The sequence below is a fragment of the Pimephales promelas genome, chromosome 13 (assembly GCF_988280905.1).
Source record: "Pimephales promelas chromosome 13, fPimPro1.hap1.1, whole genome shotgun sequence".
NCBI classification, from domain to species: domain Eukaryota; kingdom Metazoa; phylum Chordata; class Actinopteri; order Cypriniformes; family Leuciscidae; genus Pimephales; species Pimephales promelas.
This window is the reverse complement of record NC_142781.1, coordinates 24,470,640-24,497,400: the sequence shown is the minus strand read 5'-3', so window position 1 is coordinate 24,497,400 and position 26,761 is coordinate 24,470,640. Positions and strand designations below refer to the sequence as shown.

Below are 26,761 nucleotides of genomic sequence, written 5' to 3'. Positions count from 1 at the left end.
ATAGGCTATCTCTGAAATTGGATTTTAATGTGTTCTTTGTTTATTTCATAAGGCAACATTGTCTAACCCCACATTACCACAAATGCGGTGTATTTAATGCGGTCTAAATTAATGGAACATCAGGTTTTTATGTAATCTTATTTTTCATTTCTGTCTGCTTTTGATCACACCAAATGTGATGTTACGAAATCTTTTCACGTTAAAATCCAACCACTTTTATTACACTTCCACGACTCACCTGACTGCAGCACATGAGTTTGCGTGTTCTTTATTTCTTTGACCCTAAAGCCCAAGCGGATGAAAAGCAAAGCAATCCAATCGAGGCGTGATATTTCCGGGTCCTATGACTTATCAGGTGGTTGTCCGGTGGGAGGAGAGGGAGTGTGTGCTTGCTAGTAGTGCAGTTTCTGTTTGAATACTTTCCTTACTCTAGTCCCCGAACCCAAAGCACTTCTCCAAACTGTCTGAGGGAGTAGAGGGGAAGTGGTTTTTCAAAGTTGCCAAAACTTACCTAACTGACATTTGACAGCATGGCAGGCGGATCTGTGTCGGAGTGTAAGGAGTACTTGTTTAAAGTTTTGGTGATCGGGGAACTTGGTGTGGGCAAGACGAGCATCATCAAAAGATACGTGCATCAACTCTTCTCGCAACACTACAGAGCGACCATAGGCGTGGATTTTGCACTTAAAGTCCTCCACTGGGACAGCAAAACACTAGTGCGGCTACAGCTGTGGGACATCGCAGGTAAGGAAGACTTTTAAACGAAACTTAACTTTTTAATTAAAAATCACCAGATGACGTTTTAGAGTGTTTTGTATGATTCCCCGTGTAGCCTAATATTAGGTTTAGCTTACTTGTCTCGACATTTAACATAAATAAGCCTTAAAGCACATTGATGTAATGCTGAGTTTGAGAGATTAATGATGGGCAGTCTAACTCCATTTCGAGATACGGTTTTGAACCGTTCGTTTCAATGAATCGTAATCGTACACAGATTGAACTTTTAATGACAGTATGACGTAGGCCTAATTGCGTCATCGCTGGGTCCACTCATAGCAGTAGCTATACATGCATGCAATAAACTAGTCTGTTCCAATAAAACTGATAAATAGTAGAAAAAAGTAATAATAAAGTCATCTGCACAGTTTGCTAATTACATTTTTAATGTCATTTTATAACGTTTTAAGTTTTATTTAAAGGATACTTTTGTAATTTAATGTCTCTTAATTACGTACGTAGGGATTTAACCTAAATAATTTGTTTTCGTTTTACATGCCTCGGTTGAATCATTTAAATTAAACATTTCTTTTCTATGTGACGGCTTATTGATGCAACTGTCAATCAGTTTACTCCAAGGTTTACACAGTACACACTCGTCGGTTTCTTGAATCATTCCGAGTCGTTGACTGTGTTCGATGTCTTCTGGATCGTTATGTGAACCGGTTCAATTGTATCATTGAAGAGATTCGACAAACGATTTGGTAATCACGTGAGAGAGACACGGTTACAATACGCATCCCAACACTACTGTAAGTGAAACATTGTATGACCTTTGGAAATATGACCGTTAAAAAACGCCAAAATTAAGTTTGGAAAGAAGGCACTAAACTTTCTAACTGTAGCTCACTGTGACCACGTTTGAGTTGCGAACATAATTACTAACGTAATGTAGGTCATGTTGTGAGACCCACTCAGTTAGGGGGGGAGCGATATGCTATGGCAAGCCTTTTTAAATTATTCAATTCCAGGATATGAATTCAGTTGTTGATATCAACAATTGCATTTTTTGATATCAACAATTCATATCCTGGAAATGAATAAAAGTTTTGGCTTGCCATATATATTCTTCATGCCATTATTGTGTTTGTCTTGGCTGCCTACCACATGATCCGGACAGGAACATGCCTAAAAATGTTGAGAAGGCCTGTGGGTGACTTCATTAACCCACATATGATATACATTATCTTATATGTTGATTCTGTGGCAAAACAGTCCCACGTAGCCTACCAGTGTTGTGTAACTAACATGCTTTGCTGAAAAGGGAAGTGAAATCATGCATGCCATGAACAGCCAAAACCTTGACGTGACGTTATGGAATGCAAGCAAGTCATAACATTTTCTTTCTTTCTTTCTTTCTTTCTTTCTTTTTCTTTCTTTCTTTCTTTCTTTCTTTCTTTCTTTCTTTCTTTCTTTCTTTCTTTCTTTCTTTCTTTCTTTCTTTCTTTCTTTCTTTCTTTCTTTCTTTCTTTCTTTCTTTCATAACATGACAGATAGTGAGGGAGAATAGTGTAGCCTAACTACTTTGAAAGAAACAACACAGCTCTTCTAACACTGCTAATGACCTTTGTATGCACGTTACACACATCTGCAAGTCTGTGATATACCATCCATAATGCTATTCTGTTGTTTTATAATTATATGCTAGTATTCTATTAAATAATAACATTAAATAATAATCAGAAAAAAATCTATGTTTTGAAAGCGATTGAACCTTTCATATGAAGTTTGCATATGTTTTAGAGAACTTTTGTGGTCTATAAAATATGATATAGTGAGAATATGGAGCTCCCACTTGAGGAGGAAAAAAAAACTCATTTTTATTTGTAGTCCCAACTACCAAAATTCAATTTGATGAAGATAGTTGTGTTTGTATTAATCATTTTTTAAAATTAAATAAATGTAATTTAAAATACACAACAGGCTACCTTTATATATAAATGCATATATACATATCTGTTGTCACATGTAAATCCCAATAATATGTCTTAATAAGATTGTTGTTTTAATTTGCTTCAATCTAGTAAATGTTCATGTTGAAATAGTAATAATGGCATAATAGTGGAAGTCATGTTGAAGATTGAGGAATAACAAACAACAGGTTTTTCAGCAAAGTTTAGAGTTCAGCTAATTTAGAGGCCTTATAGGGTTTATTTATATGCTTCATAATTCAGAATGACTCAGCATTTTCACATTAAAGTGCTCCTGAGACATTCGAGAGCTGGAAGGTGAGCTGTCTGTAATCTGTTCACACACTCTCTCTCTCTTCCTATTAGAGGAAGACCCACAATGCAATATATTTCCCCAAAGAAAGATTATGCCTTTCCACTGCAGTATTCCTTGAGCACAATAGGACCATGGAGGCATGTTTAATTCAATATACTGTACCAACTGTCCACAGCAAACAAATGGACAACTGCAGTTTTCAATTTAATTTCAGTGTCATGTGCGTCAGCATCCTCTGGAATTGAATCGTGAAGATTTAGGCTTGGATGGTTTATTTGCATTTATGTCTATACGCCTACATATAATGAGACGGGCATACACAACTTTATCGCTTATCTGCCTTGCACCTTAAACTCTGCACTCTGGCATGAGACATGTATTTTCAGATTGTTTGAGACTCAGCGTTTTCAGGGCTAAACAAATGTGATCACATTCATCTAATCTTTCCTAACGATCCGCTAGCTGCCCACCCCATAGCAGGCCGTCAAAAAAAAAAACGCGTCTCTGTAGGCAGCCTTGCCTCTGAGATCTGCACACAAAGACAAGAAACAAATAATAATCGGGAAGGCTTTTGAACGGTGGAGAGAACTCTTTTAATCGGATGCCTGTGTGTGAAAATATAATTCTTTAAAAAAAAATATGAGTGAAGCTCGACTAAACGTCTCAGGTTACAACTGTAACCTATGTTCCCTGAGAACAGGGAACGAGACAATACGTCGAATGACGCTATGGGGAACGCCTCAGGCGTGACAGGTGTCTGAAATCAAATATCAACTCACAGTAATCAGGTTGACCGGCGACAGCCCGTGCATCATCAGCTTGAATGATGAGCGCGTCAATCTGGATGTATAAGAAGGGCGCCTTGAAACCGTGACAACATCCTATCGTCTGAAGGGACTGTTGCAGGCAGGCCCCGAGGCATGGCAACGAGACGTATTGTCTCGTTCCCTGTTCTCAGGGAACATAGGTTACAGTTGTAACCTGAGACGTTCCCTTTCGAAGGGAACTCAACAATACGTCGAATGACGCTATGGGGAACGAAATACCCACTCCGCCATGCTGAGGGGAGTGCATGCCGAAAGGCAGTGACAACTGTCAGAACCAGTAATTCCAAGAAACACTGAAACCACTCACCCTATGTTACATCGGGCTGTCAGTGACAGCACTCCCTACCGGTCATAGCCCAAGCTAATGAACCAAGAAAAACCAGAACGTAATAACGTGAGTAAATCAGGGCCAGCTCAAAGGCTTTAGGACCACAACTTCAAAATAGAAGGGGTCCCTTCTAGGGAGTGTGGCTAGGGGGCCAAAGAGACCCCCAGCCAGTCACTATTCAGGAGAACACTCCTCCTGAAATGCCCCCAGGCTGGCCTGGTGATCTGTACTAAGACACACAGTCTGGCCATAGCCTGTCCGTCCAAGACAGAGCCTCTGGAAATTGCCTAGAAAAGGCATCCAAAAACTGAAGGCCCGCGAAGCTGGCGGAAACCATCGAGTTTCGGATCACAGAGACGGGATCCTCCGGAGAGTGTGACTCAACCTCGAACCAATGGGAATCGTACACTCAATCCACGAGTTTCCACCCAGTGCTCGCTTTTGAGCACTGAGGAAGTAAGAGAGGGATCAAAAATCAGGAAGGTCAAAGAGACCTAAGACCTGATGACCCCATGTGTGGGGAGCTCCGATACATGAGGGCTCATGTCAGGAAGGCCGTACGTTGTGCGGCCTGAAACCCAACGACCACAGCATGTGGAAGCTCATCCTTCAGGAAAGCCAGAGGCTAGAAACCTGACAGACCCACAATGTTGGGCTACCTCGAAAAAGGTCTAGTCAGACCTAAAACCACAGTTGTGGGAGATAGCTTGAACAAGGGAAGTGCCTGTCGTAATGTATTGCGACAAAGACACATCTACAGTGGGACCCAAAGTGAAGAACCGGAGTCTGAACCACATAAGAAGGGACCGAAGCATACCGCGCGTGACCCTCACCATATGAAATGGATTTTAAAAACTGCACAAGACATCTCGTCAGGTGACTTACCACAATAATAGGTGAAGTATGGGTTTGTGTACTTCACTCTGAATTCAGGAAGGCCTGTTGAGGCCTGTAACCTGGCGTCCACAGTGTGTGGGAGCTCATGGCCAGGAAGGCCTGGTAAGGCCTGTAACCTGGCGACCACAGTATGCGGGAGCTCGTAACCTGGCGACCACAGTATGTGGGAGCTCATAACCAGGAAGGCCTAGTGAGGCCTGTAACCTGGCGACCACATCCGGTGGGAGCTCGTACTCAGGAAGGTCAGTGAGACCCAGCCTGGTGTACCTGAAAAACCACACCAAGTGGGAGCTACTTCCAGAAGTTAGCTCTTAAGAACTCTTAAAGTGGGACCCGAGGAAAGACCGGGGTCTGAGCCACATAAGAAGGGACCGAAGCATACTGCGCGTGACCCTCACCATAAGAAATGGATTTTAAAAAGTGCACAGGACATCTCGTCGGGTGACTTACCACAATAATAGGTGAAGTATGGGTTTGTGTACTTCACTCTGAATTCAGGAAGGCCTGGTGAGGCCTGTAACCCAGCAACCACAATATGTGGGAGCTCATAACCAGGAAGGCCTGTTGAGGCCTGTAACCTGGCGACCACAGTGTGTGGGAGCTCATGACCAGGAAGGCCTGGTAAGGCCTGTAACCTGGCGACCACATTGGGTGGGAGCTCGTACTCAGAAAGGTCAGTGAGACCCAGCCTGGTGACCACAACCTGTGGGAGCTTACTCCACCAAGTGGAAGCTACTTCTTCCAGAAGTTAGCCAGAGAAGGGCGTCCCTGTAGCCAGTGACAGGACGCCACTTAAAGTGGGACCCAAGGGAAGACCGGGGTCTGAGCCACATAAGAAGGGACCGAAGCATACCACGCGTGACCCTTACCATACAAAATGGATTTTAGAAAGTACACAAGACATCCCGTCATGTGATTTACCACAATAATAGGTGAAGTAGGGGTTAGTGTACTTCACTCTGAATTCAGAAAGGCCGAACTTGAGGCCTGTAACCTGGCAGCCACAACAAGTGGGAACCCATAATCAGGAAGGCCTGACAAGGCCTAACACCCGATAGTCCCAATGCATGGGGAGCTCACATTCAGGAAGGCCGCTGAGGCCTTCAGCCTGACATGTGAAGACTCACCACTACAACTTAGCGACCACGAAAAGTGGGGGTTTCACATTCAGGAAGGCCTGGTGAAGCCTGCAACCTGACATGTGACAACTCACAACCAGGAAGGCCAATGAAGCCTGAAGCCTGGTGACCACAGAGTGGGAGCAAAGTGCTCAGGGAAGGTGGTGAGGCTGTAGTCTGGCTACCGCATCATGTGGGAGCCCACATTCAGGAAGGCTGGGTGAGGCCTGTAAACTGACTACCACAGAATATGGGAACTCATAACCAGGAAGGCCCCTTTGAGGCCTGTAACCTAGCAACCACAATGTGTGGGAGCTCATCACCAGGAAGGCCTGGTGAGGCCTATAACCTGACCACCACAGAAAGTGGGAACTCATAACCAGGAAGGCCCCTTTGAGGCCTGTAACCTAGCAACCACAATGTGTGGGAGCTCATAACCAGGAAGGCCTGGTGAGGCCTGTAACCTGGCGACCACAATGTGTGGGAGCTCATAACCAGGAAGGCCTGGTGAGGCCTTTAACCTGGCGACCACAGTACGTGAGAGCTCGTATCCTGGTGACCACAGTATGTGGGAGCTCATAACCAGGAAGGCCTGGTGAGGCCTGTAACCTGGCGACCACAGTATGTGGGAGCTCATAACCAGGAAGGCCTGGTGAGGCCTGTAACCTGGCGACCACAGTATGTGGGAGCTCATAACCAGGAAGGCCTGGTGAGGCCTGTAACCTGGCGACCACAATGTGTGGGAGCTCATAACCAGGAAGGCCTGGTGAGGCCTTTAACCTGGCAACCACAGTATGTGGGAGCTCATAACCAGGAAGGCCTGGTGAAGCCTGTAACCCAGCGACCACAGCATGTGGGAGCTCATAACCAGGAAGGCCTGGTGAGGCCTGTAACCCGGTGACCACAATCAGTGGGAGCTCATAACCAGGAAGGCCTGGTGAGGCCTGTAACCTGGCAACCACAGTATGTGGGAGCTCCCACAGATGTCTCTCCGTGGCCACCATAGCACCGACAGAACAGCAGCTTGCTTGGTGGCCCGGAGTCCCGCAACAGATCGGTCTGGTAGGCCTGAGGACCACAAGGGCGTGCAGAACCGCACCTGCCTGACCTGCTGCCGTGTACGCTCTGTCATTCAAGCATGAAGATGTCTTGAGCAGCTTGGATGACCGGGTCAGAGCTCTTAGTGAAGAGGACCAACCAGAGACGAGATAGTTAGCCAACGTCTCGTCCACTGGCGGCCTCGACACTTATCCGTTCTCCACGGCTCCCTCCACAGCAGCGAAACTAGCCCGCTGATGCAGATAGAGACGTGAGGAGAACGGATTCTTCCATACCCTCTCGATCCCAGCGTGGAGATCGGAAACGAATGGAAGGCTCATCCGGGCTGGTGGCTTATGGGTGGGGAGGAACCAGCCATCCAAAATACCATGAGCGGGTTCCTCCCAGACGCGCCTCCACTGCAACAGCAATCTGTCTGAGGCGCGCCCCATAATTCAACCAGCTCAGCGTACACTGGGCAGGAGGGCTGAAATGATTCGGTCTCAACCAAACTGACATCCTTTTCTATATATATATATATATATATATATATATATATATATATATTACAGCCAACTCCTGCCCTGCCCAAAGAGAACAGTTACAGATTCACCAAAGAGAGAGAGCGCTCATTTTCTCTCTTCTTAGATGTTCAACATTAATCTGTAACTCACCCTCGTCAGCTGGTAGATCATCCGCGAGGTTAACGCCCCTCTCCCGATAATCTGCCAGCTCCATCTGAAAGCTCCACGAGCTCAACCGCCACTGAGCCTCAGCCCGAGCGGGAACCGGAACCGCGGGGTTCAGATTCCGCGCCCACTTCCCTCGAGAAGTGGGTCAGACGAGAGCAGAGAGTTCTGAAAGGAAAAACTCTCAGTTCGCGCAAAAAACTCCCTCGAGAGCTTCCCGCGAATGCTCTTCTCTCAGGCAGAACACGCACAGATCGTGTGAATCCTCCGGTGTCAAATATCTGGACACAAGTCGGCACACTTGCGCAAAGTGTTTCTCCACGTCTCTGCGCGTTTAATCGTTGATACTATCACACAGACAAACAGTCCCTGAAGACGAAAAGATGTTGTCACGGTTTCAAGGCGCCCTTCTTATACATCCAGATTGACGCGCTCATCATTCAAGCTGATGATGCACGGGCTGTCGCCGGTCAACCTGATTACTGTGAGTTGATATTTGATTTCAGACACCTGTCACGCCTGAGGCGTTCCCCATAGCGTCATTCGACGTATTGTTGAGTTCCCTTCGAAAGGGAACTTCTTGCTCAAACAAACTTAAACAAAAGTGATGTCACCCACAATCGCTGATACAACCTTTAACTGTATAACTTCTGTTAAAATATATCTCTGATGTTCTGAGGTGCTCTTTGTACCCACGTTTCTTTAATAGGATGTCATCATTAATGTGAGTCTGATATATTGTTACTGGTACACACAATGCAGAGCCAAAACATTTGATCTTGGTTACACCTGGGACATTGAGAAGATTATGTGTTAAACTTCTCCATTTTAAACATATCATTGTTGTGTAAATGTAGTATTATAAAACTGAGGGCTCTGAGGTTTGTTTAACTTGTTGTCTTAGAATTTCAGACAAAGACATTGTAAATGGCTCCTTAACACAGAATGTGTTTTTGCTTTGAAAATCGTGAGACCGAGCAGTGGAATGGGGAAAAAACGCAAGGTCTTGGGACGCGTTTTTTCAAAGTTGAACTGATTTTAACCTTGTTTCTGCCATGACATGTGCGAGATGCTGCAAAAGACTCGAGCACACCGGTTATACACACGTCTAGAGCGTGTTTACATGGCAAATGAGTGGGAGTGGTTGTGTGAGCCAAGGCTTTTTTTTCATGAGAAAGTTTCAAAGAAAAATTTATTGTGAAATTATCTGGACATTCTAGTTGTTTACTAAGCATTTGGGCATTTACAAATTCAAAAGACAATTATGAACAAATGTGTAGGGGCGATGGGGGCACAAGGTAACAACACAAGTTTGTTTTACAGGAAGAATTGAATTCACGAGATTAGGTATATTGTATGTCAAATAAAAATATATCTATAGAAAATAAACAGTGTCTCCATCCAAATGGTGGTTTTAGCCTTTAAAAGCTGTTTTTTAGGGGATTGACTGGCAGTTTTCATCAGCTCTGGATTGTCCTTCATTTAGACCCCAGTGTTCTTTTAAACCTGATTTTATGTTCCCATCTTCCTTCATTGCTTTATCACTCAACCTTTTATTCTCCCACTGCAGCCATGGTTGTCACAGTGAGCTGCAAGGACAACGTCAGTGATGTGTGAATTACACAGGTTGTATTCTTTCAGTCTATGTGTGGGTGCATGTTTGAATGTGTCTGGACAACAGCTGGAATATACGGTGCTGTGGCGCACAAGGATGTGGGATTAAAAAAAAACAGGCGTTCGATTGTTCACTTTGACATCCTGGCCCAGTTCCCGAAGCCACTCCAGACTTGTATCATCCTGGATAAAGTTGATCAAAGTCTGTCCCATTTACGCATTTACTTCTACACTGCTAATTTACCCTGTTAATCATGCGCATAATTGGTAGCTCAGTGGTACTAATCAAGTTCGCTGCTTTTCCATACCCACACCGAGTAGCGATTACGATAATGACCCTGAATTGGATGACTGTAATCAAGGCCTTCTGCAAATACGTATGTGTCGGACCCTGACTGAAGCCAGGGGCTCACCCGCCTACCTTGGCCCAGAATAGCAGTGCTCCACTGAGGCTGTCTGAAAGGGACATCCTTATTACAGACAAGGAGTTTTAAAGAAAAATAGAGACGGGCCAATCAACGTACAGCGCTCAACTGCCAAACTAACTAAATAGTCAAGGTGTCTAAATAGCATTTACATTGCCCTCTGTCAGTATTGGGTGGTCTTTGGGGTGTTGATTGCAGATAGTCTTTGCCCCGGGCAGGGAAGCCTCTGTCTCTGGTCTTTAGATGTACTGTTGGTTGGGTATGTAATGACGGCCCAAAACGTCTGAAGTGTGTTGTTGTTCCACAGAGAAAAAAATATGCAGCTGGCTTGTCTGGCTTGGATTGTTGCCATAGCAACACACCCACAAGATTGTTATCTTGATAAAGGCCATGCAGGAGAAACTTCAGGTTTCCATGGCTATGGACAGCAAGTATCCCCGTCTCCCTATGCCACCACCCTCTCTTTTCTCTCACTGTCTCCAGCTTTTAAGTGATCTTCAATTCAGATTCACCATAGTTAATATTAGCAGTCATTTTTAGAAATACACAGATTTGTTTTGACATCTCAGTAATAAATTAAATAATATTGTGCTTTAAAATGGACATATAGTAACAGTATGAAGATGTGTGTCAATGACATAAAAATGTTAATTCATGCAGTTACTTTAATATGGGCATGTTTTTGATTTTCTGAATTTCTAAAATGTTAACCTTGAAAAAACAAATTTCAAAAACTAAAAGAAATTACTTTAGGGTTACACTACATGAAATTTTTGGAGATATTCAATTATTGAAACTTTTCTCTTTTAAAACATGTGAAATCGACATGAAAACTTGGCACATTTGTGTTTTTATTGACCCAGTATATTGCATACTGTTTCCTAATGACGGATGTTGTGTATTTCATAAAGCTAGTGCTACTTGTGGTTTTAAAAAGAAAGTAGCAGAAACATCAATCAGAACTAGCCACTGAATAAACCTTCACTATCATTAAGACTCACTCAGTGTTGTCAAAACAGTTCATTGCTAATCATATTTATTGCAAATCATTAGCCGCTATTGACCTCCCAAAATGTTGATCGGCCTGTCTCTATTGCTGTCATGCAGCCAAAGCTTTTGTTTACCTCGGGTCCCTTTTTGCTGGTGAGAAACTGTCAGTTTGTGTTGTGCTATATTTACACATGCTACAGGCGGGTCGATGTCCCATCGATTCTTTTGTGAGTTGTAAAGACAAGACCATTGATTGTTAATAAATGGAGATTGATTCTTGACATTGTTTCTCCAGGGGAGAGAATAAGGTCTCCCACTGCACAATTATTGACATGTCATTCCTGACTCTTATTCCCTGCATGAACAGTTTGGAGATTATTGATCAGTAGAGCGAAAAGAATAATAAAAAATGAGAAGTCACCATCACTGTCAAAAATGGCCTTTCATTAAAGGACACAATTCTGATCTTTTGGGATTGTCCTACATAACAAGTCATGGTTTTTCAACCATTGGAATCATCATTGTGAATTGTAATGAGTAGAGGTTTGATCAAATACAGGGGAAGCATAATCTTTTTTTGCTCAACTGACCCTTCGCATTTCTTACTCGTATGCATTTTATTTCCCAGTTAAACTTCTAAGTACAAACTTTACAAGTTTTACATGCAAATAACGAACTGGAAATTTCCAGGAACATGATTTTCAGTAAAAATCTATTGTATATTATTTTAACATGGTCTGGAATTCATTTGGACATTGAAAATAAACCCTGCTTTTTATAAAATCTGCCATTTTCATTTTCTAGTTTCTATCCCAGAACTACACGGGGGGAGCTTGTTAATGATCTTGAGGCAGTTGGGACCACAGTCACCAAGCAAACCATTGGTTACGCACTACGCCGCAATGGATTGAAATCCTGCAGCGCCCGCAAGTTCCCCCTGCTCAAAAAGGCACATGTACAGGCCTGTCTGAAGTTTGCCAATGAGCATTTAAATGATACAGAGAAAGCTTGGGAGAAAGTGCTGTGGTCAGATGAGACCAAAATTGAGCTCTTTGGCATCAGCTCAACTCGTCGTGTTTGAAGGAAGAGAAATGCTGACTATGACCCCAAGTACACCATCCCTGCAGTCAAGCACGGAGGTGTAAACATTATGCTCTGGGGCTGTTTCTCTGCTTAGGGTAAAGGACGACTTCACCATATTGAGGGGCTGATGGATGGGGCCATGCGCCGTAAAATATTGGACGAGAACCTCCTTCCCTCACCCAGAACACTGAAGATGGGTCTTCAAGCATGACAATGACCCAAAACATACCACCAAGACAACAAAGGAGTGGCTCATTAAGGTCTTGGAGTGGCCTAGCTGGTTTCCAGACCTTAATCTTTTCAAAGCAACACCCAAGAAACATTAAGGCCGTGTGTCCACCAAAGTGTTTTTGGCCAGCTGAAAACGCCAGACGCTCTGCTTAAGACGCCGTGCTTTGGGCGCTTGAGAGCGTTTTGTCACTGCAGCGTTTTTTCCATTGAGAGGTTTCGTTGCTATGATACAGAATATCTGCTGCACAGTTTACTTGAAACTGATTTCGCAGATAATTTGTTTCATACTAAAAATGTATTTTTCATCCATTTTGTTCGGTTAGCTCAGCTGGTTGATGTCGTTGTACAGAAAGAATGCTGTGACAGTTGGTCAGTGTGGTTTTGTCCCGCCTCCTCCTCCACTGTGATTGGACGGGTGGGTAAAAAGTGACACTGATGAGTGCTGCGTTTTATCTAAAGTTGAATATTTTTCAACTAAAAAACGCTGGGTGCTCGGCGCTTCAGTGTGAAAAAACGCTCAGAGCCTTGTTATGCTCATGGCGTTTAAAAAACTCAGCGCTCCCATTGAAAACAATTGAAAACATACGCCAGCCGCGTGGGAAAACGCTTTGGTGGACACATGGCCTAAGGATTTTGAGAGGTTCTGTAAAGAGGAAAGGACCAAAATCCCTTCTGAGATGTGTGGAAAATTGTTGACCAACTACTAGAAACGTATTATCTCTGTGCTTGCCAACAAGGGTTTCTCCACCAAGTACTAAATGATGTTCAAATACTTATTTCATTCACTGAAATGCAAATCAATTTATAACTGGAGTTTTGGTTGATTTTATGTCTCTATTCATTAAAATAAACCCTCCATAAAATGATTGACTCTTCATTTTTTGTTTAGTGGGCAAACTTACAAAATCAGCAGGGGATCAAATAATTATTTTCTCCACTGTTTGTCCTCGGTTTGTCCTCAGATTAGGACTAGGAATTATTGCTAAAGTTTATTACAGACAGTAAAGTCTTCACAAGCATAACTTGACACTAAATTGTTTTCGTAATCAAAGAAAAAGTGCATTTCTTTGATTTGCACAACCTAGATGAACTCAGAAAATGTTTTTCTCGGCTTCCTCATTTTAGTGTAATTTTACACACCCCCAGGGAGACATGGACCAATGAAAGCACCTTTCATTGTGAAACTATTACATCACACTATGGCTTTTTTCAGTTAATACAAGAGCTTGCTACTCCATTTTGCATTTTTCATTTCATGTTAAGTCTCCGCATTCAAACTATTCTCCAGTTCTGCTTTTCTCTTTCGATTAGTATAGCCAACTCTATGTGAATCACTTCAGGTACTGTTCGCTTACTCAGTCAAACTTCACTGGTCTTCTGTTTTGCTATAATAGCGCCACACACAGAGAACTATTAATTCTGAGAAAATGCCAGTACACAACAGCATGCACAGCACATTGTGGTATAAAGTATTGAGCAGAATAATGCCCTTCTCATGCCATTTAGGAACTAAAAGCAGTTCTGAGATTTTCTTGCTCTGTCACAGCTGGCCCAACACACCAAATGCATTCATGAGTTCATTTGTCTGGTCTCTGGATACTCGGTATCTTCAATTCATCAGAACATTTTTTTAATATGATTTTTAAAGGGTTGTGTGCCCAAAATGGACTGGGAGACAAAAATTAGGTTCTGTCTTCTTATGTGTCAGACCTCCCGTGTGTTCACCTGAGGTTAAATGGTCTAAATTTAGTCCAGCAATCAAGAGCAATTAGCTGCCGAGAGACCTAAGAAGCTTTTGACGTGTGAAGTGCGTAGCTGAACGAGCGAAGATAATGGAACTCAACTGAGACTGTTGGGGGGTGAAATGTGCTCCATGTTTAATGCTGATCACTGGAAACCAAATATAGACATCTTAAAGTCTATATGATACAAACCTACTGTATTGAATGCAATGCTGGAGACCAGGGTTGGACTGCTGGGAGTTGGGACTTAAATTTGGCCTTGGAAAAATTCCAGTATGTTTGGCCCACACGATCCCCTGTGAACATTTTGAAGGCCTGATTAGGATCAGGCCTTGAATGAATGGAGTTAATAGCAGGAGATATTATTACTGAATATCAAAAGCAGTTAACACTGTAATGTTGCATATTTTGGCCACAAAGTCGCAAAGTGCATATTTTTGAGTCACTGAAAGTGAATTACAGCTATGCCTATAAGTATTTTTTACAAGTTAGACTTACTAATAGCTTAATTATTGAATTGATTGTCAGTTTATCAGAACTAATCATTGTAATAAATAAATAAACAAGTAAATATCAGTTTGTGTATTAGATGTGCATGAGATGATCAGCCATATTTGGAAAAACTGCAGGATATTGCCCCCCAAAAGTAGCTAGAAAATTAAAGTAGAATATTAAACATACTCATTGCTATTCGTAAACAACAGACATTTCAATATCCTTCAGTCTCTTGGCATAGAGGCGAATGGCGAAATATGCGAGTCAACTATCTCTCTTATCACAAATGCACACGGATGCCTCGTTGCACTTCCCCAGTTTCCCTCACACTCTGAAGAAAGAGAAAGAGAGTGAAGAACAAAGCAATGTCAGGCATTACAGACAGGACCGTGATCACAGTCTTCCTCTGTCTGAACTCTGATCTGAGAGACTGCTTTGGGCTCTGGCTTAACTGCGGCATAAACACTAGACCGTTCTAGACGCATGAAGCTGCTCTGAAGTCTTTTTATTCGTATAGGAAACTGCACATTGTCACAAGCCACTGATTTGATTCTGAGGTGTCCGCCTGTCTAAGTGGCTTGAATTAGGTGTTCACATCTCATTTGTGAAATATGAGTTTTTATGAGGCCTAGCTGTTTATTCTGTCTTAAATTAAACATCTATTTGATGCCAATTTAGAATGATTAGATGTAAGGCACCATTCATTTTTAATATTGGGCTTGCTAAAATGGCAGATGTCTTGGACTAATGCTGACATGTGTGTGTGTATATATATATATATATCAAAGGAGACAGTCAATGTTGTCTATCATTTCCTCTTTCTTTAATTGTCCATACCTCCCCCCCCCCCCATTGTTTTATTATCTCATTGTGTTGTATAAAAAAGGAGGTCAGGCTTGAATATAAAATAATGTATTCTCTTGGTTTTTACATATCAAGGCAGTACATGTAATGATAAAGTGAGTGTGGTGAATTTAGGTGAGAGGGGTGTGTGCACTGAGTCCGTTCTTTGATGTGTTGTTAGCAACTACCGCTGGGCGAATCTTTTGCTCCACTCTTCTTTTTTTCTGTCCATCTTGCTTTCGAAGACTTTGCGCTGTGCCGGGCTTTATCTCTCCTCAGGCAAGATGAACTATGAGACAGAGCAGCACATCTAAAACTGATTGTGTCCAGTCTTGCTCAGAATTTATGTTCTCTGGGCTGGAACACTATTGAGTGCAGCATTGCAGAGCTAACATAAACCTGCTTCAATTAGCAGCCACATGCTCCCATTATCTCCCATTATTTCATTGGTTGAATAAAAATAAAAATAAAATGATTACATGATATTTGTGTAATATAATAGTATTTGTTGAGAACCTCCCCACCCTCACATGAAGATATTTAAGAATTGTAGCAGACAAACACTGAGGTAGACCTGTTTGTTTATTAAATCTTATTTTTTTAACTAATATATATTATTTAATTGTAATTTATTCGATAAACAATTAAATCTTCCATTATTTAAGTACATTTAATCATTTTTTGTTTTTATATATAATCTGTATGACTCAAAATAATCTTGCTTTTTTTGTTTTGTCTCATGTTTAGGTCAAGAGCGGTTTGGGAACATGACCAGAGTTTATTATAAGGAGGCGGTGGGTGCGTTTGTTGTTTTTGACATTACCCGAGGCTCTACGTTCGAGGCTGTTTCAAAATGGAAGCATGATTTGGACAGCAAGGTGAAACTGGCCAATGGCAATCCCATCCCTTCTGTCCTTCTGGCCAATAAATGTGACCAGAAGAAAGATGGATCCAACAATTCCTCACTTATGGACAACTTCTGCAAGGAGGCTGGGTTTTTGGGTTGGTTTGAAACATCAGCTAAGGTAATCTAAACTCATTGTGCGTTTACTTAGCCACTGGAATGTTTGTTTGTACTTGGTCAAAATGAAGGAGAACTTGTCAAGTACAGTTTTGCTTAGAATAGAAGCTTCTACTACACCTTTCCTCTCTAATCTGCTCAGACGACCATGAAAGCTGCCATATTAGATCAAGTATTTAAGATGGCTGACATTCTTCTTGGTATTAGGGCCAAAACGGCACCACTGCTGCAGACTTAAGAACATTAGCAAATCCTCATGCCTGAATCACCAGACATATGTCAAATGTGCTATGTGCAGCTCATCACGTGAAGCGGCAGTATGTATGGGATTTTTCAGGGAGATTTTTTTTTTTCTCAGCTACTCAACTACTCTACTGAGTCTTTGCCCACTGTTTTAAAATGGTAATAGTGGAACAGTATTTGGTACATTGGAGGCAAACTGAGTATCATTGATATTGCTACGTTAACTTTGACCGATATTGCTTTTTTATGACCAGTGCAATATTGATTTTTTTTTTTTAAATATATATTTTCAATCCATTTATTTTTATTTTTTAAATTGACATTACCGTTCAAAAGTTTGGACTCATTAAAGTCACCATGAAATCGACAATTCTCTTAATTCTGTTTATTATAAATGATTATGTTGTCATAATTTTTTTTATTCATGCCCTAATAATCTTTTATCAAAATACCATCTCTGGCTCTGGATGACGTATACAACGGTGCAAGGGAGGAACAATAATCCCTCCACTCCAGCAACTTGTCACTCACATGAGATCATAGCAATTAGCAAACCACAGTGATTTAATCAATACCTGGTGGACAAATGTATGTATTTGGATGGGTGCAATGAGTTGGACACATACAATGACAAAAAAAGGAAATTCAGAAAATCAAGTGCCGCCTTACATTTTTCTCGCTCAAGAAGCCGTTACACGCAGTTATACTTAATAACAGGGAAGAAAAGACTATCGCAACTTTCACTTCATGCTGACTTCAAGATTTATTTTAAAGAAATACATTTTGATTGCTTTTATTTAGCAAGGATGTTTTGAATTGATCAGAAGTGACAGTAAAAACAAAAATATATCTATTTTAAATAAATGCGGTTCTTCTGATCTTTCTATTCATTAAAGAATCTCTGAAAAACATGATCACTGTTTCCACAAAAATATATAAGTGCAATAATAAATGTTTTTGAGCACCTTTGCATATTTTTTCAGCATATTTGGATGATTTCTGAAGGATCACTAAAGATTTGAGAAATAACAGTTGAAAATTTTGAAAAATAAATAAATGACATTGTAATTTTACTACTGCTATTATTTATGGCATTGTGTTTTTTTGTATTACAGAAGTCATCTAGATAAAGGATATTTTTCTTAGTGCCTGCAGTATGCTGACTTTCACATGGTTTTATTACAAATGGATGTCATTCCTGAGCAACATTCATAGTTACATATTTTTCAATATCAGCTGAATCTGAAAACTGCAAGAGTAAAGGGAACAAAACTTGTGTTTATAGTCTTACATCAGCAGTTTATTTGATGTATTTAGCAAATTAATCTTCTCCCTTTTCTGCACACGCATTTTGAGGGATGCTGGGCGGACCTGGGCATATTAAGTTGGCTAAAGATAAATAGTCAGAGGGGAGAGAAGGAAGAAAAAAGGTAAAGAGAGGAGGAGAAGAAGAAAATGTCTGTTTGTTAATTCTAGGGAATAATGTCTTTTAGGAGTGCGTGATTGTGTAGGTATTTAACACCCTGTTAAATTGTATCACTTGAAATGCATTTTCAAGTCACATGATTTGGCCTTAAATATCTTGACTGTGTCTTGCTATTTAAAAAGTGTTTGTTCAGTCTCTGTCTGTAGCGGTGTCTGGTCTTAACTGTTTAACAGAAGGTGTCTCATCAGTCAGTCTGCATAAGCACATGTTTCTGAAATAGATCTCTCCATTAGGGACTCAAGCACACAGATGTCTGGCTGGGAACTCTGGCACCTGTCGTGTGTGTGTGTGTGTATGTATGTATGTGTGTTCAGTGCATGTGCATGATGAATATGTCGGCTCTCATCTATCAGGACCTCCCTGTGTTCAATCAAGCCTCTGTACTGACTGGTCTGGAGAGGTTGTACGAGTATCTCCTTTTTTCTATCGCTCCTCTCCCAGTAGGATGCATGTGTATTTAGTTTCACACCTTTTTTGTGCAAATGACATATATGGATGGAAAGGCCTGTATTGACTGAGAGTAAAAAACAAAGGAAGAAAATAATCGAGATCAAGTTTAAATATGAAATCGTCACATTGTGAGTAACAGTCACGTTGGGAGACATAATAGCATTTATGAAAAATTAGCATTCATTCAGTCATTTATGCATTCATTTATTCGTGCATTCATTTTTGCATTCTTTCATGCAGAAAAAAGTTTTCCATGGAACATGTCTAATAATCTATCTACAAATATACTTCAAACATTTTTTTTCTTTTTTTTAGGCATAAATGTTGACTAAAATTTTGTAGTGTCATGATTGCACGCAAATTGAACAGCAAACTGAATTGCTCTTTAAAAAATATTTTATACACATTTTTGCATCTAAGGATAATGTATTTATTTTTTTTAAGAATGTTTAGAATTTTTTACTGGAAAATTAGATAAAATGCTTATTATTAGGGTGCCTGGTGTGAGGACCCTATTGGAATTGCTCCGCTTATTGTTTTGCGGTTTTGTTTTGCTCTGTGTGGGCAGACAAATAGGCTGCAGGTCTTATTTGATATCTTTAGTTTTATTTGATTATCATCATAATTTCATAGCATGCCTTTGGGTACAGTTGAAACAAGCTTCTCAATGGCCCATGCAGATCTCGTAAATGGCAATGATTTCAACCATCATTCCTACCAAAAGAGATCATAATAGGTCACCACCATTCAAACAAATAAGCAAGGACACAGTATACTTCCTGAAAGCTCGAAGCAGTCTCATGATGTGCTTAACAAGCTTAAAAATTCAAGTTATTTACACTGCTCACTCCACTTGCCCTCCATACTCCTGGACATCAATTGTTTCATGCAAACGTTTAATTGTCTCCCAGCATGGCCGTGCCACCTGTATTGTGCTCAGTACTCTGAGTGAATGACAAATACGCATGGTTGGCTTTTGTTTAACCTTTCTGTTTTCTGCCCGTTCCCTCAAATCAGTCTTACACTCTCTCGCTTTGAAACCACAGACTACTTAAGGATAGAGGGATGTAAATGGAATAAGTGAAGTGTCTCAAAAAAGTGATGAGAAGTTGTGTAGGCGGGTGCCATCCATCCAGCTTCATTGAAATTTCACCACACACTCAGTTTAGCTTAACAAGTTGACCATTCTGTAAATGATCTTAATATTCTGGAAAGGATTCAGTGTCATTCCAAACCTGAATGACTTTACTCTTTCTTCTGCAGAATACAAAATAAGATACCTTGAAGAATGTCTCAGTGTTATTTTTTGTCAATACACTTAAGGTCTGTTCTGTTGATGTTTGGACCCACTTGACTTTCATTGTGTGTTCAAAAACAGTTCACGAACAAGATAATTCATACAGAAGAAAGTCATACAGGTTTGGAACAATTTTTGGGTGAGCTATCCCTTTAACATTTAACTTTGCTCACTGCAGGACAACATCAACGTTGACGAGGCCGCCCGGTTCTTGGTGGAGAACATCCTTCTCAATGATAAAGGTCTTTCCTATGAAGAAAACAATGGCGACAAGATTAAACTGGACCAACAAACTGTGCCTGCTGAGAGCAAGCCAGGTTGCTGCTAGTGTGGATGCTCTTGTGTGTCCCATTATCTGCTGTGGATAGGAGGCAGGAGGCTCAACAAATTCCCCAAACCCCATCCCATCTCATCCCTGCCACGGATCACATTCACATCCAGGGGCCAACAGTTTGTGCTCTAAAAGGGGAGAAGACATCACCAAAAGGACAGATGATCTGGTCAGATAAAACATCTTTCTGGTGTTTTTAATGAGCAGTTTTTCTCTCAGGCTCTGTGCCTTGTTTGTCCTTTGTATAGTGTTAAGCAAGTACTTCAAAGTGTGCATGTTGTAGTATTGCTTAAAACGAATGAAACTAAATGGGTGTCATAGAACCAGACAAGTACCAGTAAAAGTTATTTGCCAAAATTAAATTAGGATTTATTATAATATCACAGAGGGTGAGCTGTTTTAATGTGCTGGACTATTTGCATCCGCTGGGAATTGCCACCCTAAATTTTGCAGGAAAAAAGTTCTCAAAATGTCACTTTCTGAAAAAATCTTATTCCCAGGGCATTTAGTCTGTTGTGAAGATCTAACCATCAACAATCTTGAAGCTCTTACCATGAAACCATTTTATCAAGGAAAAATAAAATCAAAAAGAATCATTGGGCTATATGGATGTACATTTGTGGTTCATCAGGCTTGTACATGATAATGTTCAAATATGTTTATTACGTTAATTGTTTTTTAATTGGTACTGAATGAAGGATCTGAGCACTTGCTCTGTCCATGGCTTTATTCAATGAACTGAAGGCAAATATACATTTTTAATATAAGAGTTCAAGTTTGTAAAACAGCATTTGTTGAAGTAACAATTTCTGACAAAATAAAACGTTTTAAATTTTCATGGGTTTTTCTTTGTATGCTCAATAAGTATGAGAGAATGTGACATAAATTCTAAATTATAACAAAAGTGTCATTATTATTATGATGAAATATTATTATTATGATGAAATATAAATTACCGAAGTCATCTCAAGGTTGAGGATAAGCTTTGTATGATAATAAATAGGAATCTATATTTTAATAGCCTATGGTGTTTGCACGTTGCTTCAGAGTGGCATCGATTTCACAAATTTCAGACGTATGGGCTGTTCGGAGGCTGTGGATAGGCAAAATGTGTTTTGGAGAACTATAAGCCCGATTCCTGAACTAATTATTCTTTTGAGTCGAATCTTTTAACATCGACTTTAAACAACTCTGAACTGAGATGCGTTTAATTCGAACGTCATTAGAATGACTCAACTCAAATTAATTTGAATTAAACCGAAGTTTTCAATTTATTTATTTATTTAAATAAAAGAAACAAAATGAATGGTGAATTTTTAAAAAGAAAAACGTAAGGTGTCGCGTGATGATGTAATTACGTTGCGACGTAAAAGCTGAATTAGCTTTTTTGAAGCGGTTATTTCTTTGAAAAGAACTGTTCAAAAGAAAAGAGAAACTAAAGTGGTAGTAAAGCAACATTATGGATGCCCACTGCCGTAAAACAACAACAAAAAAGAAAAAGAAGAAGAGGGAAACTGGTCTGTCTTCGTATCGCTAAACGACAGTAGATAGACATAAGAGTTTGTTTAAAGAGGTCAGGAGGACTTGGGAGGAGTTCATTGAGGTGATTATGAAGCTCTGCGCTCGAGCTGTCGACAATCCCCAGCGATCCTGTCGCCTAGCAACATGGCAAACTTTCCCCACTGCAAACAGTCTCACCCTGGCTATCGCTTCCTATTCATCATTATTTTCCGTGATTTATTCAGCCAAATGTTCCTTCAAACCACGAACTCTTAGATTAGAAACAAGGCCTACATACACTTGCAATGTCGAAGACACCCAAGAAAAAGGCGTCCTCAACCAGCCTCGTCGCTTCCTCGCCTGGACAACAATCTCCCAAAAAAGAGTAAGAATTGACTTGAGATTTATACAAACATCTTGTGTTGATGGCATCGAAATATTTCAATAATATAGCTCAATCACAGGTGATAATAAAACCTTTATTTCGCCAATTTGTCTTTCTGTAGTTTGTCCTAGCTTACAGGAGTTTGTTTATGTTTTAAAATGGAAGTCTTTGACTTTTACGGATTGTAGTTTTGCCAGGTGTGAATTTGACAACAACATAACGTTAACGTTACATCATTTGTGTTTGGCAAGTTAATTTATTGCATTTTTCTTGTGGCTTTTTTGGTTGCCTAACACTAAATTCAGGTTTTTGTATTTCTTTACATTAACAAAAGTCATACTTTACATTTTCTTTGCGTTTAGGTCAATGGTTCAACCATAGGTTAATGGCATAACGTTAGTCCCATTAATGTTTCACTCTTATAAAATAAAATTCCATTAAAGGTGCAATGTGTATTTTTTAGCGACATCTAGTTAGCGGTTCGGTTGCCAGTTGCACTAATGGCTCAGCCCACTGCTCATCCCTCCCTTTCGAAGAAGCTACGGTGGCTAAAACAGGACAAACATATCATCGTCTGAGAAAGCAGAAAATAGCCATTAAGCCAAGAGTGTGTAACATTGTAACTGTTTCTGTACCACAGTCTATTATAAACCACATCATGGATAAAGTTTACAAAGCCATAGTCAGGTGAGGATCAAGGGTCTTAATAAAATAATAGTAATCAGCTGATTGTCTCACAAACATAACCAGCACATTTCTCCCTACATAGCAAACCCATACTACAGCGAGGGAGAAGAACCACATGGAACAATGTTATATAACTATATATTTTCTAACAGGGTGTAAAAGTGTAGATGGCTAATTATGAGCTGTTACTGTGGCTGAGCTGGTTAAAACTGACAAGGGAAAAGTCATTACTCGGGGTGTTTATTCTAGCTTTCTGCGGCTTTTCTTTCAAGGTAGTGACGAAACGCGCTCTGTAGCGTTGTTTGTTCGCTCTCGCTACGGTAGAAACATGTCAACAATATGTCAACCTTCATAGAAGGGGGTGTCCACAGTTATGTAGAAATCTCTCATTCTAAGGTAATAAAAACATTATGGTTTATTAAGTAAGTTCTTTATACACCACTGAAAACATAATTATGGATGTCATATTGCATGCTCAAAAATTTTACACATTGCACCTTTAAGGGGAAACTTTTTTTCCCTGGTCAATTTTGAGTTTTTGGGCTATTTTCCATTACTCTGAGCTAGAAATATCCACTTCAGCTGCACTTACATACACCAAACTTCCCAACTGTATTCCTATCAATATTCCAAAGGTTTTTACTGAGAGGTTTGTTCCATTTCACAAGATGTAAACAACACTGGCCCAGAAGCACTTCCTGTCTCATTTTTTTAACACTACATAAAAGCTGGGATAAAATACAACCAACAGAACATTTAAAACTGAATCAAAAAGTTAAACAAACATCTTTAAAATGTTTTCTTTACATGTGAAATAAAGAAAACAGTTATAAACTGAAACAGGAAGTGTTTCTGGACCAGTCTTGTTTACATCTTGTGAAATGGTCTATATCATTCAGGGCGAAAATGTATTTTTTATGGCTGTTGACAGTGTTTTAATGGAGTCTAATATGTCAACAAAATGAAACATGAATTTTGAATCTGGCTTTATCCAATATTCACATTTCTCTTCTGGAAATATATGCAAATTAGTGGATATTTAATGAGATGACCCAAATTTGCATATTCAAACATAAGTATTCTAAAAACTTGTAATACAAGAGAAATATTTCTTAATGTCTGTAATCACCTGCGGAAGTTTCATGCTGACCCCCCCCCCCCCCCCCATTCATCTGGGGTGTCTCCCCTTACTTTGAATTAGATTTGCATTTCCTGAGAAAATACCAGTGTTTGGAATTAAAGTAAGAGATAGCATGTTCATATGCAATTTAGATTAAAGATAGATAATAATAATAATAATTGAAAGTCAATATGCAAATTCAAACGCTTACCAATAATGAAATTATTATGTTAAATGGTAATACATTTTAATAGATTACATTAAAAACCATGTCTCTAGAGCATCTTCAGTGATCAGTGTATCAGAAAGCCCTGAAGAACTAAAGAAGATTCTCATCTCTCTCTGGCCGGAGTGGAGCGACACTGAGGTCAATGCAGAGAAATGGGATGCAACTAAAGCCTCTAAGGAGAACAAGGTGAGTATTCATGAACATAACAACAATTCGGGGGAATGTTTTTCATAATGTGTCAATGTTGGTCCATTGGTAAGAGTAGAAATCTGTTTCAGCATACTGCTTGGCTTGAGAGATGTAGCTTTGCAATTGATGAGTCAGAGTGGCTGGCACCATGCACTCTGCAATTTGATCAGTGTTTTTTTTTTTTATTAACTTTTTGTATTTGTTTTTCCATTTGATTGTGAACCTAAACCCATGCTGAGCCTTTTATGTAACAACATTGTTAACAGCTCTTTGATGATCCAGAAGGGAAGGTTGAACTTCCAGCCTCCCTGAGAGTACACACTTGGAAACGTCCTTCAGAGTACATACTTAATAAGGTAAGAGTTTTTCATTTACCACAGAAGTGATTATCATCACTAGCAGGTCCAACAAAAAGTAAAGTTAAATAGAGTTTGTCCTTTTTTTTTAGTTTTGACATAAAGACATATTTGTCAGCTTCTTTCAATTGTACTTTATTATTATTTGTGTACAATGTAAAGTAATATTTAATCTTAATATATTAATGACCAACTAAGCCGTAGTGTTCACCCTGCTCTTTTAATTGCATGTTTTTGGGAAAATCCAGTCTTATCCTTTATGCCGAGCTTAATCGATGAAAGCAGTTTATGCTGCATTCATGTCATGTTTGGGTTGTGATTTAAATTAGCTCATGCCTAGCAGAACATTTCATAATTATTTCTCCATTTTGATGAGTCTAGGCAAGTCATGGGATGCTAAAAAGTCACAACAAGCAGAGAATTCACTAGGCAATCAAGACTAGGCACTAGAGCTCTAAAACCAATTATTTTTTTGCCATCTGACTAGCTGTATTTAAGATGTTTAATTTAGAGAACGAATGAAGGTCAGCTCTGTTGTCATTTCCATGGCAACAATTGGGATAAAAAGATGATAGCTGCGATTCTTCTCTCCTAGTATGTGAGTGATACTAAGAGCTTTTGATTTACATGTAATTAAAAGTCCACTTACAGAAGATTATCAAATATTCATGGGAGCAAATATTCATGTCCCTCAGAGATGATCTGTGACAATAGTGGGGAGAAAACATTTGGAAAATGGGAGAAATTTCTCAAGTGACACAAATTTTAATATTTTATGACCATGTGAGCAAAACTATAATTACTTTCAATAATCATTGTTCAGTTAGATTTAGCTGTTTTATGGGGCAATCTCAAATAATCACACTGAGTTTGAGGTTTCTTTTTTATATATTTTTTGAAAGAAGTCATGCAAGAATTGAGAAATTAAAATGCCGGGCAGCCTGGTTGAGGAACGACCACTCCCCGAGAAGACAAAGGACCTTTCTCGAAATTAACATTGGCCACTCTCTTGAAAAGCTAGCAACTTTGAGTCAAGCACCTCCCCCATGTTGTCTCTCTCTCGCACTCTGAGACCACCTGATATTCACCCAAAAGTCTATATGGTTTAATGTGAATAATTATCATACAGTATTATACATGTTTGGTGTCATTTGAAATGTCTCAGTGCGACTGGTACATATGTTCTACATATGTGAACAATGTTCTTTAGAGTTTAGAGATAACTTGCACACATATAAAATGGAAATCTATGATGTCTGAGGATCACAACCTGGTTGGACAATCCAGTCAACAAGCTGCTGGAAACTTGCAATTAGGGTCAAAACAACGCTACCTCAAATTCTGCTTTAACTCCCCAGAATCACCCAAACATACTAGAAAGGTTTAATTATATTCATGAATCCTGAGCCATATCTCCCTGATACTTTATGCTAGAATCAAACTGAGCACACCCTTCAAAAGAGTGAGATAAGATAAGCTTTCATCTGATGCCTTGATTGTACATGTAATTAGAATGTAAGAGTTAACAATGCCTCTTAATTTATTGGGTGATTACGGGGAGTTTAATTATTTGGATTATGGGTGGCACTTCCTGTTTGGGGAACTTCTATTCAAAAAGGCTAAAACGAATCATTTCAAATCATAAGGTTGTCCTACAAATAAAGCTTGACTGGATGAGCTGTCAATTTTCCTTCATGATTTATTTTCAGACATTATGAGAATAACGTTATACTTGGTATTTTTACATGATATGTTTTATAACAAGAATATCTATGGCAAGAGCTCTTTTCAGTCGCTGCTTTCTTTTCTTTTGCAATCCGCTGTAAAAGTATGAAAAAGTACAAGTACGGCACATTTGTGGTCTGTTCTCCCGAATTTAATTGTCGATATTCCATTAATAATTCACTGGAATGCACAAAGAATTTCTTGTTATTCTCCTCAAATCCTCATGTCCCTTTCCTGGTTTGTTTTCACAGGTAAAACTTAGAGTAGAAAACTAAACTCATCAAGGTAGATCTTCAGGAACTGACATTTTATGTATTTTGTCCTTTAAAACAGACTCCTGTTGTGGTGGAAAATAAATCTGCCTTTGACCTCACCTCAGCAAATGAGCATTTACTCTCAAGTGAGGTGAGTCATTAAAT

At 39.9% G+C, this 26,761-nt stretch overlaps 2 protein-coding genes across 2 annotated transcripts in view; both read left to right on the top strand.

The window, feature by feature from the left end:
* Window positions 1-381: 381 nt before the first annotated feature.
* rab32a (RAB32a, member RAS oncogene family) lies at window positions 382-20,989 on the top strand. Its single transcript, XM_039692743.2, has 3 exons — window positions 382-744; window positions 16,071-16,348; window positions 19,999-20,989. The coding sequence occupies exons 1-3, from the start codon at window positions 531-533 to the stop codon at window positions 20,146-20,148; spliced, it is 642 nt and encodes a 213-aa protein (XP_039548677.1). The 5' UTR covers window positions 382-530; the 3' UTR covers window positions 20,149-20,989.
* Window positions 20,990-21,139: 150 nt separating this feature from the next.
* adgb (androglobin) overlaps window positions 21,140-26,761 on the top strand; it is a 41,301-nt gene continuing 35,679 nt past the window's right edge. Inside the window, exons 1-4 of the mRNA XM_039692742.2 lie at window positions 21,140-22,036; window positions 24,123-24,258; window positions 24,528-24,617; window positions 26,676-26,747. Of these exons, the coding sequence (XP_039548676.2) occupies window positions 21,957-22,036; window positions 24,123-24,258; window positions 24,528-24,617; window positions 26,676-26,747 (378 nt within the window). The 5' untranslated portion in view covers window positions 21,140-21,956. The remainder of the gene's footprint in view (window positions 22,037-24,122; window positions 24,259-24,527; window positions 24,618-26,675; window positions 26,748-26,761) is intronic.

Bases quoted from the DNA above. Each gene is read 5' to 3' on its own strand.
- rab32a (XM_039692743.2), top strand. From the start codon at position 531: ATGGCAGGCGGATCTGTGTCGGAGTGTAAGGAGTACTTGTTTAAAGTT. The intron at 745-16,070 runs GTAAGGAAGACT...TCTCATGTTTAG, and splicing joins ACAGCTGTGGGACATCGCAG to GTCAAGAGCGGTTTGGGAAC. The intron at 16,349-19,998 runs GTAATCTAAACT...TGCTCACTGCAG, and splicing joins GGTTTGAAACATCAGCTAAG to GACAACATCAACGTTGACGA.